At 45.2% G+C, this 13,383-nt stretch overlaps 1 protein-coding gene and 1 long non-coding RNA gene across 3 annotated transcripts; one reads left to right on the top strand and one right to left on the bottom strand.

Moving 5' to 3' along the window:
- Positions 1 to 519: 519 nt before the first annotated feature.
- On the bottom strand, positions 520 to 9,712 carry RBBP9 (RB binding protein 9, serine hydrolase). Of its 2 annotated transcripts, XM_088844034.1 has the most exons (6): positions 9,572 to 9,712; positions 8,224 to 8,266; positions 7,375 to 7,480; positions 4,753 to 4,838; positions 1,610 to 1,663; positions 520 to 1,216 (listed from the first exon to the last, which is right to left on the bottom strand). In XM_088844034.1, the coding sequence occupies exons 1-6, from the start codon at positions 9,668 to 9,670 to the stop codon at positions 1,149 to 1,151; spliced, it is 456 nt and encodes a 151-aa protein (XP_088700160.1). In that variant the 5' UTR covers positions 9,671 to 9,712; the 3' UTR covers positions 520 to 1,148. The 2 variants fall into 2 exon arrangements, with proteins under 2 accessions (XP_088700160.1, XP_055286428.2); XM_055430453.2 differs by lacking the exons at positions 520 to 1,216; positions 1,610 to 1,663 and adding an exon at positions 3,383 to 4,392.
- Positions 4,358 to 7,382, top strand: LOC148775432 (uncharacterized). The gene is made up of 3 exons (XR_016039173.1): positions 4,358 to 4,492; positions 5,167 to 5,237; positions 5,372 to 7,382. It is a non-coding gene; the product is annotated as an uncharacterized LOC148775432 (long non-coding RNA).
- Positions 9,713 to 13,383: the final 3,671 nt, after the last annotated feature.

Genomic DNA, 13,383 nt, shown 5'->3' with positions numbered 1-13,383 from the left:
AAATAAGGTTAGTGGAGAAATCCATTCTTCAGTAAGTAAAATACTTAGAACCTCTGGAAGACCACCTGTTGGAACTTTCGAGATTTCTGATGATTCACAGGAAAGGAAGCCAGCAAGTCAGTATTCGCCAAGGACTGTGATAATGGCCAGAATTTTTAAATGCCTGTTTTAAAGGTATTATCAAGGTCTTCATTGGGAATTTTTTACATATGGCTCAGTGTCACCATTTCTGTTTTCTCCATGGTTTCATTGAGAGGAAACGAAAAATGGGGAAGGCAGGAATAGCAGGGGAGGACGCAGACTTGGAGCATGAGGTGGGAGACAGTAGAGCATCCCTTTCCACACACTACTGATGCCTTTTTATGTCAGAAATATTCTTTCCAAGGATTACATTGGTGTACTTACCTCAAACCCAAACGGTGACTGTTGTCAAGGACACGTTTTCAGTGCATAAATGTTCATTGTTCTCATCCTAAAGGGTTTATCTTCCCTGACTCTTTGTTGTTAAAGTCTGTGGCTCAGTTGTCTGTGGCTCAGTTGTATTATTTGCTAGAATTTTCCCCTAGATTCTTATTTAACTAAAATTAAAACTAAAAATAATCCATTGCCTTCCATTCCTTTTGTGGGGGAGGGAGTGTCATTCTTCTTTTCTTATCCTATCTTCAATTTCTTTCCATATTGTCTTAAATATCATGGTATAACAGGTCTAAACTAAGCAAGAAGCTGTTATAACTGTCCTCAGTTCCAACAGCACTTTTAGTCCCAATCCTCAGCTGAATAGAAAACAATGTCACTTGATGTTTTGTTGCACAGAATTCAGCTGTAGGGCTTTTTAGGATCTCAGCTGTCATACTTTCACTTTGTAGTGCCACTTAAAGGTTTCTGTGTCCAGGCCAAAAGCCAGGGGCCAATGGAAAGGAAAGTTACTACTGGGGCCTGGGTTCAAATCCCAGTTTGGAGAACCATCACAAGGATTATTTTGAGATAAATAGTAAAATAAAATTCAGCTCAGTAACCAATTTGTAAGAACCATATAAATGCTGTGGTAAGCTCTATAGAATTAGCATTTAATGACACTGGTGTTTGAAACAAAGATCATTTCAATTATTGGGTATGTGTAAGATCCAGAAGGGTCTGGGAACCCGAAACTACAGAGGGCTTCTGTTCCCCTGAGAGTGGACTTGTAAGATGAGTATCTGCCTTCCTGGGACCTGGCCTGTCATTCAGAAGTGGAAAGAAGGAACCAGTTTGCGTTTTAAATACAAATTAAAAAAAAAATATACAGATTTTGTACTGTATCTTGAGGGCCAGAGATTGTTTAAAGTTGACAATCTGTGGCTAAACCAGAAGTAGTCCTTGCCTACCAGACTAAAGAGTCCCTTTAAACTTTTTCCCTTTAGCCTGTTTTTCATTCTGAATATTAAAAAGGAAAGAGGTGATTTAAAAATACAGCACCTCTGATGTTGGTTACATTGATATTTACAGGAATAAGTTCTGACCAGAACAAAGTGTGGGGCTCTAGGCTCACAACGACACCACAAAGTCCAACTGGGCGTGAAGTCCTACTCCTCACAGCTGATCTCCGTTTAGTGTATGGCATTTTGCTCACCTGAAAACAGATATCCCTGGAGTCTGTCAAGGCCCATCTCTGCTTTATACTGATCTGTACGTACAAACAGAAAATCATGAAAGGCCATGATCTGATAGTTTTAATGAATAATTCATGTGGGATTCTGTCATGTAACTTCTCTGATCTCAGTTTGGTGATGAATAAGTTTTATGGGGCGGTAATTTTTATCGTGATCAACTAAGCAAACCAGTCAAAAGTAACTCAGTGGAGTCACTTTGACTGTGGTGGTGGGTGAGGGAAGAATGTATCATGTGCTCTAGCACAGTGCTGTCCAGGAGAACCTTCTCTCAGGATGGAAATGCTCTGTATCTGTCCAGCAAGGCAGCCACTAGTCACCCATGATGGCAGAGCACCTGCACTGTGGCTTCCATGAATGAAGAACTGCACGTTGTCTTGCTGGCTCCCTGTGGCTACTGGCTGCCATGCTGAGTAGCACAACTGGACTGCCATATGGCTCCAAACTCAAGTTACTTTTATAGGAATGAAGAATATCGAAGTTAATTATTTCTCAATTGTATATATTTGTTTTTTTCTACAGAGAGTACAACAAAGTATTATGGACTGTTATTTGTATAAGTTTTTACTTTTAAGAAAGGACTGCAGAAAACAAGGCAGAACATATATAGAATAATTACTACTGCTAAATAATTCAAACAGAATCAAACTTTGATTACAGGCTTGGTCATATCAGTGCTAAATAACCTCTCTTAAGAAAATTATTCAACTGATTTATCTATTTTGCTTTTCACTAACTCATCAGATTTATTTTCAGTTGTAAAAGACACATTGAGCCCAGCAAACTCAGAACATCCCCAGCTTTAGAAAGTAAACAAGAGACGTCCACTACACCATACCTACCAGCCCCCTAAGGTATTTACTGCTGAAAGCTTAGAGATTCGGAGAAGGCAATGGCAAGCCACTCCAGTACTCTTGCCTAGAAAATCGCATGGACGGGGGAGCCTGGTGGGCTGCAGTCCATGGGGTCGCTGAGTCGGACACGACTGAGTGACTTCACTTTCACTTTTCACTTTCACACATTGGAGAAGGAAATGGCAACCCACTCCAGTTCTTGCCTGGAGAATCCCAGGGACGGCGGAGCCTGGTTGGCTGCCGTCTATGGGGTCGCACAGAGTCGGACATGACTGAAGCGACTTAGCAGCAGCAGCAGCTTAGAGATTGTCTCCTGACTTCTTTAAAGCACATTTAGAAATCAAGACTCATCAGCTTCAGATGACAGCTTTGAATCTTCATGAGGTGTAAACAGTGGGAATTCACATTACTGAAGCAAATGTCAGGTGTATTCTTACTGGAAAGTGAGGCAATACTTAGGGATCATCACAGCCAAAAAACATTGGAAAATGAGAAAGGGTTTTCTGAGGGAGTGTGATTAGAAGAAAAATCATGGAATGATGCTAAAAGAGATCTCAAGGCCCATGGAAACTGAAAGGTGGAGCACTTTACAGAACAAAACTTGAGGCATGGAAAGGTCATTTTTTAAAATATTTAAGACTTTGTAACAGAATCCAAATTGTTCCCATGACTGTCCTTTGACATGATGTCTGTTTCTCAGGCTTTTCTCAGGCTTTACAGAGAACCATTTACGGCACCTGGCTAAGTGAATAGCTAAGGCAGAGGTCACACAGGGATGGCTTGGACTTTGTGTCTCATAGTGTTGTAAATTTATTTACACTGAGTTGCCAACTAACATAACCCATATGTCTGTGGGCTGAACATAATTCATGTACATATGGATTATATATATATATATATACACAGTCAATAGTCCGTAAATTTAAAACCCACTGTATAAATTTGTTTTTCTTGAAAAATCAGAAAGATTGGCAATATCTTGGCAAATTCCCACATGGCGACAGGGCCCGGGAGTTCTCCCTGTTCATTGCCCTGTTGCCCTCAGCGGTCTGGCCTGATCCTCTCCGATCCAGTCGGCTCTTCTCATGTTCACCACCTGCCCCTGCACACCCCTGCCTCCACCTCCTTGTGTGTCACTCTCAACATGTTTGAGGATGAGGGGTCAGGTGTCAAAGGGGAAGGACTTGGTCTGGGTTAACATCTGGGGTCTGCTCCCAACTGAAGAGCGTTCAGAGCTCTTCACCAACACTTTGGACCTTTAGTCATGTTTTCTTTTCCCGAAAACAGAAAAGTTTTACGTCAGAGAGCAGTGCAGCTCCTTCAACGTAACATGAAACCTGTTTTAATCTGAACTGGGGGTCAGAAAACCTAGGTTTTGTTTTTGTCTTACTCACTTTGGACAGGTAAGGGTGGTTAAGCTGTCCTCTGTCCCTTACCAAGTGGGAAAAAGAATATTTTAGGTCATAGCAATTTGAGGAGATGTAGATTCTGTTGAGAACAAAAATGCTGTTTGAAAATTGAAAGGTGTTTTTTTAGGCATTTGGGGTCTTAATTGGATCTGTTTTATGTGTCAGTATTCACCTGATAATAGAGGTTGTCGACTGTTAGTAATCTGATAGTTGCCCTCCTCCCATGTTGTTATGCAGATAGCAGGAACCATCCTGTCTATGCTGGTACTTTGAGCATGGACCCGACTACACTAACCAGTTCATGAAACTGCGTGTTCTGGAAATGGCCGCGGTCAGTGAATTTGTACAATTTGGCTTCCAGCCTTTCGGCCACTTCTTGTTGTTCCTTCCAAGGAAGGAAAGGGTCATCGGTGGAGCCAAACTGCACAATGTGAGGGCAGTTGGCTTTGATCTTCTCCCACTGCCAGGGCCGGCTGAAGTAGCCTGTGAGAAAAACACCGAGCCGCTCAGTGCCGTGGACCATTGCCATTCTAGCTGTTCTAGTGAAGACCACAGCAGGGACATGAAGAATCCGAACCCCACTGTGAGTTTGCCGATCTGTAGGGCTTGACACCATGGCTACTGGTGAAGAGGGAGGGTGTGGTTCAGGGGCTCAGTTCTAGATTGTGGATTACAAGCTGGTCCACCGCTCTAAGTGCCTACCTTACATCTAAATATGGGTGGTGAGTGAATCTCATGTGCGATTAGACGTCTTATTAGCCTGTCAGAAGACAGTGCTGTTTTATCATGCAGCCCCTTGACTACAGGAGGGGCTCTCCCCAGGGTCTCTGCCTTCAGACTTACCGCTTGCACGCTCGTTCGCATCCCCCAGGTCAGATGTGTACGCAGCCACTAACACGATAGCATACACCCGGTGGGTCTCAGCGTACCTGGAGAGACAGGAATGACGTAGCTTACGTCTAGTGTTAAATGTAATTCCCAGAAAGGCAGTAAGCCAGCCAAAGTCACTTGACTCAGCTTACAGAAAGCACGTGGTGCAGGCTGCTGAGCTTGGTATGAAAAAGAGCAAGCAAACTGCAGAAGAACTAGGAGCCCAGCAGACAATTGCCTCACCTGGGCTACCCAAGCTTCTACTCGGTTCTCAAAGTAGTGCAGGCCTCGCCTGGAATAAGCATAACGAGTGTAATCATTCATCTTGATGTGTGGGTGCATCCACCTTCAGCCCACACTGGCTTTACCTGGTTGGTTAACACACAGGTTCCTTGGCTCGGCCCCAGAGCATCTGATTCAGAGGACTGAGAGCGAGGCCCAGGAATCAGCTCGCTAAGGCAAGACACCTCCCCAGCCCAGGTGACGGGTGCGGGTGGTCTGTGTCCTACTGCAGAACCTTGCCTCTCACACGATGCTCCACACTGTGCTGTTACTTGTTTGCATTCTGTCACATCTGTTTCTCCCCCTGCAGGTCTGGGCCTTCTTGCTGTTTCTGACCCTGTTCCCTCGAACAGTGCCCGGCAAGCAGACACTCAGCTGACTGTGTAGATAGTTCCCTCACTGAGCAGAGACTGGGCTCGGGAAGGGGCTCCTGCCTTTAAAAGAAGGCACACGGTTATTAGCGGCCTGAGAAAAATTCAGCTGGCCTTCAGTTGGTACAGATTTTGGCGTAGAGTGATTTCTTCATTTTCCAGACAACCCCTTGCAGCTTGTGAACACTATGACTGTACCATGATTCTGCAGGTCCACATCAGAAAGCATTCTTCCTGTAGCTTCAACAGGTGTGGCTTACAGGTTATGGAACCTGGCAAGATTTCTCTGACAAACAATTCATGTGACATCCTGAGAGACTGAGTGGGACAAAAGGCCACACAAAACAATAATCCTTTGTCATCCAGCCTCACAAATAAGGAGGAAACCCAACCCTAACAGGTTGTTCAGCCAGCTCTGTCCTTACTATAGGCCTTAGAAGCCTGCAGGGTGACGTTCTGATAGGGAGCAGCAGGGATGTGCCCGTGAACCCTGAGGACGGGGGCTGGGGGTGGTTAACAGCCTCCACCCTTCCACAGGGATTTATTGAGCACCTATCATATGCCTTGACTAGACAGACCTTTGTTGGCAAAGTAATGTCTCTGCTTTTTAACATGCTATCTATGTTGGTCATAACTTTTCTTCCAACAAGTAAGCATCTTTTAATTTCATGGATGCAATCAGCATCTGCAGTGATTTTGGAGCCAAAAAAAATAAAGTCTGACACTATTTCCACTGTTTCCCCATCTATTTCCCATGAAGTGATGGGACCAGATAGTCAAGGCTATGGTTTTTCCAGTGGTCATGTATGGATGTGAGAGTTGGACTGTGAAAAAAGCTGAGTGCCGAAGAATTGATGCTTTTAACTGTGGTGTTGGAGAAGACTCTTGAGAGTCCCTTGGACTGCAAGGAGATCCAACCAATCCATTCTAAAGGAGACCAGTCCTGGGTGTTCACTGGAAGGACTGATGCTGAGGCTGAAACTCCAATACTTTGGCCACCTCATGGGAAGAGTTGACTCATTGGAAAAGACCCTGATGCTGGGAGGGATTGGGGGCAGGAGGAGAAGGGGACGACAGAGAATGAGATGGCTAGATGGCATCACCGACTCGATGGACGTGAGTTTGGGTGAACTCCGGGAGTTGATGATGGACAGGGAGGCCTGGTGTGCTGTGATTCATGGGGTCGCAAAGAGTCGCACACGACTGAGCGACTGAACTGAACTGAACTGAACTATCATATGCCAGATACTCCTCCAGGCACTGGGGTTTCGGTGTCAGAATAACAAAGTCCTACCTCCTGGAGTTTACATTTGAGTGGCAGGAGACAGACAAGAAATGAATAGGATGTCAGATGATTAAAAGTGCTATAGATAATAAGGGGCACCACAGATATAAAGGGGGTAAGATTCAGTGAGGTGAGGTTGCTGTTTCACAGGGAGTGATTTCAGAAGGCCTCACAGGAAGGTGATGTGGAGCAGAGACTTAAGAGAGGAAAAGGCCACACAGGTTGTCTCGGGACTAAGTCCAGGTAGGACGATGGCCAGCATGGGCCTAAGGAACGTGTGTGCTCAGAGTGTTTAAGGACTGCAATGAGGTCTATAAGCCAGCCTGAGGGCAGCTGGGGGAGATGGCAGAGATGACATGGGTGGTGGTGGTGTTGAAGGCTGAGACGTTCTTCTGGGGGGGTCAGGAGCCGCTGGGGTTTGGAGGCACTCGTGTTTTAAAAGGATCACTGTATCCATGTCTGAGTGGATTAAATTTCTTTTTAATCCACTAACCAAACCAGGAAGGAATTAGGACAGATCATGTTACCACTTCTGAGGGCAGCACTGTTTCCTCTGCAGTGGAAACTTAAGACATGCACCAGCTATTTCCCAGGCAAGCATGGCTGGAGCCCATGGCGGGGGTGGGGGAAGGGGGTGACATTCAACAAGGACCGAACCTCATGGCCGCGATGGCCCCAGAGCTGTGGCCAATGATGATGGTCTCCTCGTCACAGTGCAGCTCCGTCTCCATGAAGGGCAGCCAGATGCTCTCTCGTGCTGTGACTGAGGTTCAGGGGAAAGGAAGAGTCTGTCACTCAACAGGGGCAGTCTTAGTTCAGTCCCGCCCACCTTTCTAACACAGGACTGCTCAGTAAACTGCAGGACCCCAACAGGGGATGGGGCTGTTTTCACAGAGCCAAAGTTTTCTGTGTTGCTGTTGAAAAGAATCAAATCTGTAGTTTGGGTAAACAATTTTGTTTTTATTTTTTTACCATGTTATTGTAAGGAAATACTAAAGAAAAAATAAAATACAACTCTGAAGTTTTTTAATGTAAACTTTCTAACTGAAAAACAGAAATCCTCTTGACAATATTGTCTCTCAAGTTGACGTCCACATATATTCTTTCTTTCCAAGAAGGAAATTCCTGAGACAAGTCACAGACATGCTCAGAGCAAAAGTGGCAAGGTTACATTTTCTAATATTAGGATCTCATAGATATGCTATAACTTTTGTCACATCTCTGCCTCAAATGAAAAACCCATGAATTCTGCCTGAAAATATTTGACTTATAGAAGGGAAAATCAAGTTGCTTACAAAGTTGAAAATAAAATTTTACCAACCCTGGGTGCTCTTCTTGCTCTTCCTGGAACTTTTTATCACGTCTTTTGGTTTGTAGCCTCCTCCCCCCAAATACTTGCCATCATTCATCCTGAGGTATGTATTCCCTTCGGCTTGTCTACCAGAAAATGACAAGATCAAAACCCAACAAGAGGAGGCTTTTTAAAGATACATTTAAAAAACTTACTTGGGTCAGGCATATTTTTAGACAGACACTGGAAACCAGGTATCTACAATATGAGGGGGAAAGAAAAAACTATTATAAGGAACTTAATTACAACTATTAATGGCTAACAAGAAATGAGACACCTGATATGAGCTTTATCAGTTCAATAAGTATTTGCTTCTATTATGAAATGAAGTGGGTTAAGTGCTATAGGATTAAATATGAACAGTCCCTCCTCATGAACTGCCACCTGCAGTAGTTCTCTATCCAGCCAACTCTGCAGATCTCTATATGTGCATCTACAAATCTCCATTTATCACCACCGGTGTATAAGTAGACAGAGGTCTCCAGACAAACTCAACTGGAGCCAATCCGACTAAGCCCTAGGGAATAGGTAAGATGTGGCACACAAAGTTGGTATAGAGAGTGGGAGATCCCATCCTCCTGGACAGCTTTTCTATCTCCATCGTGGCTCTCAGCCATAAGCCTGGAATTTTATTCTAGACCTGATCTAGGGGTTGGCAACTCAGGAAACAGTCATTGCCTAATTATGGAAGAGGGTTTAAAAACAACAATTCAATCTGCAGAAGAAAACACACAGATGCCATTGTTATAAAACTCACAAAGAAGCCAAATTTAGCAAGGTATTGTTTAAAGCTTACATACGGAGCTTGAAAAGCAAATTTTTTTCCAAGTGGAGTAAGTTTAAAAACAGATAGGCTTCCCTGGTGGCCCAGATGGTAAAGCGTCAGCCTGCAATGTTGGAGACCTGGGTTCTCTCCCTGGTTCGGGAAGATCCCCTGGAGAAGGAAATGGCAACTCACTCCAGTACGCTTGCCTGGAATATTCCAAGGATGGAGGAGCCTGGTGGACTAAAGTCCATGGGATTGCAAAGAGTTGGACACGACTGAGAAACTTCACTGGTTCACTGGCTCAGAGGGCAGGGAAATGGGATGGGGGACATACAGGTGGCTCTGAAGGTATTGGGAAGGTTCTAGATTTCAGCTTGGTGACAGGACTCTCAGGTATTGATTACATTGTGCTTCATGATGAACACATGTGTTACACACATCCTTTGTATATATCAACATTATGAATTAAAATATTTAAAAGTCTGAAGTAGAGAGCAGAGGAGACAGGTAAAATTATCTGAACCTGCAGGAGATACGGGGATCGGGCGTTCTCTAGTTTCTAGAGGTGAAGCTAGGACTCTGGCCTCAGAGAAGCCCTCCAGCCTGCTTCACCGGCCCAATTTCCAGACCTCCTTGCAGATTCTAAGACAGGGTGGCAGGGCTTTGCACGAAGGGGTGGGAGCGGGGCGCCCTGCGGCGCCAGGCCGACCCTCAGCGCAGCTCGGCGCGTCTCCTACCTGCTCCAGCTCCCTCTTCACCCAGCTGTACCACCCGTGGGTGGCCACATCCTCGCCCCGATTCCCTGGGATGATCACCGCCTTACAGGGAACAGCCATGTGTGCAGCAGACCTGTGGTGCTCCGGGGAGCCTGATCAACCCGGGAGCCTGCTCCGTGGCATTCTGGGAATTGTAGTTCCGGGGTGACAAGCGCGTATCCCTGGGAGCCGTTGGTCCGCCTGCGCCACTGGAAGCGTGGGCAAACCTTGCGGGGTTCCAGCAGATGTAAACCACTAGCGCTCTCATCTCCCCAACCCCCCTTATTTGGAATAGAGTGTGGTATGCCGACAATGTATGTAAACCGTGAACTCCCAGATGTTCAAGCAGGTTTTAGAAAAGGCAGAGGCACCAGAGATCAAATTGCCAACATCCGCTGGATCATGGAGAAAGCAAGAGAGTTCCAGAAAAACATCTATTTCTGCTTCATTGACTATGCCAAAGCCTTTGACTGTGTCGATCACAATAAACTGTGGAACATTCTGAAAGAGATGGGAATCCCAGACCACCTGACCTGCCTCTTGAGAAACCTGTATGCAGGTCAGGAAGCAACAGTTAGAACTGGACATGGAACAACAGACTGGTTCCAAATAGGAAAAGGTGTACGTCAAGGTTGTATATTGTCACCTTGCTTATTTAACTTATATGCAGAGTACATCATGAGGAACGCTGGGCTGGAAGAAGCACAAGCTGGAATCAAGATTGCCAGGAGAAATATCAATAACCTCAGATATGCAGATGACACTACCCTTATGGCAGAAAGTGAAGAGGAACTCAAAAGCCTCTTGATGAAAGTGAAAGAGGAGAGTGAAAAGGTTGGCTTGAAGCTCAACATTCAGAAAACAAAGATCATGGCATCTGGTCCCATCACTTCATGGGAAATAGATGGAAAAACAGTGGAGACAGTGTCAGACTTTATGTTTTTGGGCTCCAAAATCACTGCAGATGCTGATTGCAGCCATGAAATTAAAAGACACTTGCTCCTTGGAAGGAAAGTTATGACCAACCTAGATAGTATATTAAAAAGCAGAGACATTACTTTGCCAACCAAGGTCCGTCTAGTCAAGGCAATGGTTTTTCCCGTGGTCATGTATGGATGTGAGAGTTGGACTGTGAAGAAAGCTGATCGCCGAAGAATCGATGCTTTTAAACTGTGGTGTTGGAGAAGACTCTTGAGAGTCCCTTATACTGCAAGGAGATCCAACCAGTCCATTCTAGAGGAGATCAATCCTGGATGTTCATTGGAGGGACTGATGCTAAAGCTGAAGCTGCAATACTTTGGCCACCTCATGCGACAAGTTGACTCACTGGAAAAGACTCTGATGCTGGGAAAGGTTGGGGGCGGGAGGAGAAGGGGACGACGGAGAATGAGATGGCTGGATGGCATCACCGACTCTGTGGACATGAGTTTGAGTGTACTCCGGGAGTTGGTGATGGACAGGGAGGCCTGGCGTGCTGTGATTCATGGGGTCGCGGAGAGTCGGACACGACTGAGTGACTGAACTGAACTGAACTGAACTGATGCCGACAATGTGGTATCTCCTCCCTAAAATTACTAATATTTCTATAGAAAATGTGTTTTCATTTCCTAAAAGCACAACACAACCCGTTTTATTAGTTGAGGATTCCTGATTTCAAAATGGTTCTTAGTAGAATAGTCAATATCAGCCAATAACAATCAATAGCAGCAGGGGCATGGGGGAAAAAAAAAAGAATTAGGACTCAAAATCCTAGTTATTTAAAAAAAAATGCTTTGCTGAAACCCTTTGGGGAGTTCTGGGTTTTGAGGGGGGCATGAGCCACTCATTACCTTGTATGGCCTTCAATAAACCTTTCTTTACTGCAGACTCTGATGTTTCAGTATTGTTTAGCCTAACTGTATATCAAGCACATTAACTTGTGTTCACTAGCCTGTCTAGAGGCCGATATATCCAAAACACTTAATGTTTCATCCTGGGTTTTGTACTGAATTCTTCTCAGGGTGTATTGTAGGTCAGAGGCTGCAGTGGCTCATGACTGATCCCTGTAGAAATGGATGGCAGACAACATTCTTTGTTTTACATTCTTTTCATCTCTATGTCTTCATGGCTGTAACCAAGAAAGGTCTTGGGACTTCCCTGGTGTTTCAGTGGATAACAGCCCACCTTCCAATGCACAGGACATGGGCTCAATCCCTGAAGCAAGAAGATTCCACGTGGCGTGGAGCAACTGAGCCAGTGCACCACAACTACTGAGTCTGTGCTCTAGAGTCCGCCAGCCTCAACTACTGAAGCCCATGCACCTGTGCTCTGCAACAAAGGAAGCCACTGCAACTGAGAAGCCTGTGCCCCACACTAGAGAATAGCCCACATTCATTGCAACTAGAGAAAGCCCAGGCACAGCATGAAGACCTGCTAAGCTGCTAAGTCACTTCAGTCGTGTCCGACTCTGTGTGACCCCATAGACGGCAGCCCACCAGGCTCCCCCGTCCCTGGGATTCTCCAGGCAAGAACACTGGAGTGGGTTGCCATTTCCTTCTCCAATGTGTGAAAGTGAAAAGGGAAAGTGAAGTCGCTCAGTCATATCTGACTTGTAGCGACCCCATGGACTGCAGCCTACCAGGCTCCTCCGTCCATGGGATTTTCTAGGCAAGAGTACTGGAGTGGCTTGCCATTGCCTACTCCTGCATGAAGACCTAGCGCAACCAAAAATAAAGAAATAAATATTTTGAAAAAGAAAGGTCTTCACCTTTTGTTGTGAGTGAAATGGTTTACTAACTTTAGAGACAAATTCAGTTCAGTTCAGTTCAGTCACTCAGTCGTGTCTGACTCTTTGCGACCCCATGAATCGCAGCACACCAGGCCTCCCTGTCCATCAACAACTCCCGGAGTTCACTCAAACTCATGTGCATCGAGTCGGTGATGCCATCCAGCCATCTCATTGTCTGTCGTCCCTTTCTCCTCCTGCCCCCAATCCCTCCCAGCATCAGGGTCTTTTCCAGTGAGTCAACTCTTCCCATGAGGTGGCCAAAGTATTGGAGTTTCAGCTTTAGCATCAGTCCTTTCAATGAACACCCAGGATTGATCTCCTTTAGGATGGACTGGTTGGATCTCCTTGCAGTCCAAGGGACTCTCAAGAGTCTTCTCCAACACCACAGTTCAAAAGCATCAATTCTTCGGCGATCAGCTTTCTTCACAGTCCAACTCTCACATCCATACATTACCACTGAAAAAAACATAGCCTTGACTAGACGGACCTTGGTTGGCAAAGTAATGTCTCTGCTTTTTAATATGCTATCTAGGTTGGTCATAACTTTCCTTCCAAGGAGTAAGTGTCTTTTAATTTCATGGCTGCAATCACCATCTGCAGTGATTTTGGAGCCCCAAAAAATAAACTCTGACACTGTTTCCACTGTTTCCCCATCTATTTCCCATGAAGCAATGGGACCAGATGCCATGATCTTACTTTTCTGAATGTTGAGCTTCAAGCCAATTTTTTCACTATCCTCTTTCACTTTCATCAAGAGGCTCTTTAGTTTCTCTTCACTTTATGCCATAAGGGTGGTGTCATCTGCATATCTGAGGTTACTGATATTTCTCCCAGCAATCTTGATTCCAGCTTATGCTTCTTCCAGCCCAGCGTTCCTCATGATGTACTCTGCATATAAGTTAAATAAGCAGGGTGACAGTATACAACCTTGATGTACTCCTTTTCCTATTTGGAACCAGTCTGTTGTTCCATGTCCAGTTCTAACTGTTGCTTCCTGACCTGCATACAGGTTTCTCAAGAGGCAGGT

Source organism: Moschus berezovskii, chromosome 15 (assembly GCF_049115385.1).
Source record: "Moschus berezovskii isolate FMDL1 chromosome 15, NW_MosBer_1.0, whole genome shotgun sequence".
NCBI classification, from domain to species: Eukaryota; Metazoa; Chordata; class Mammalia; order Artiodactyla; family Moschidae; genus Moschus; species Moschus berezovskii.
This window is presented reverse-complemented; position numbering and strand designations above follow the sequence as displayed.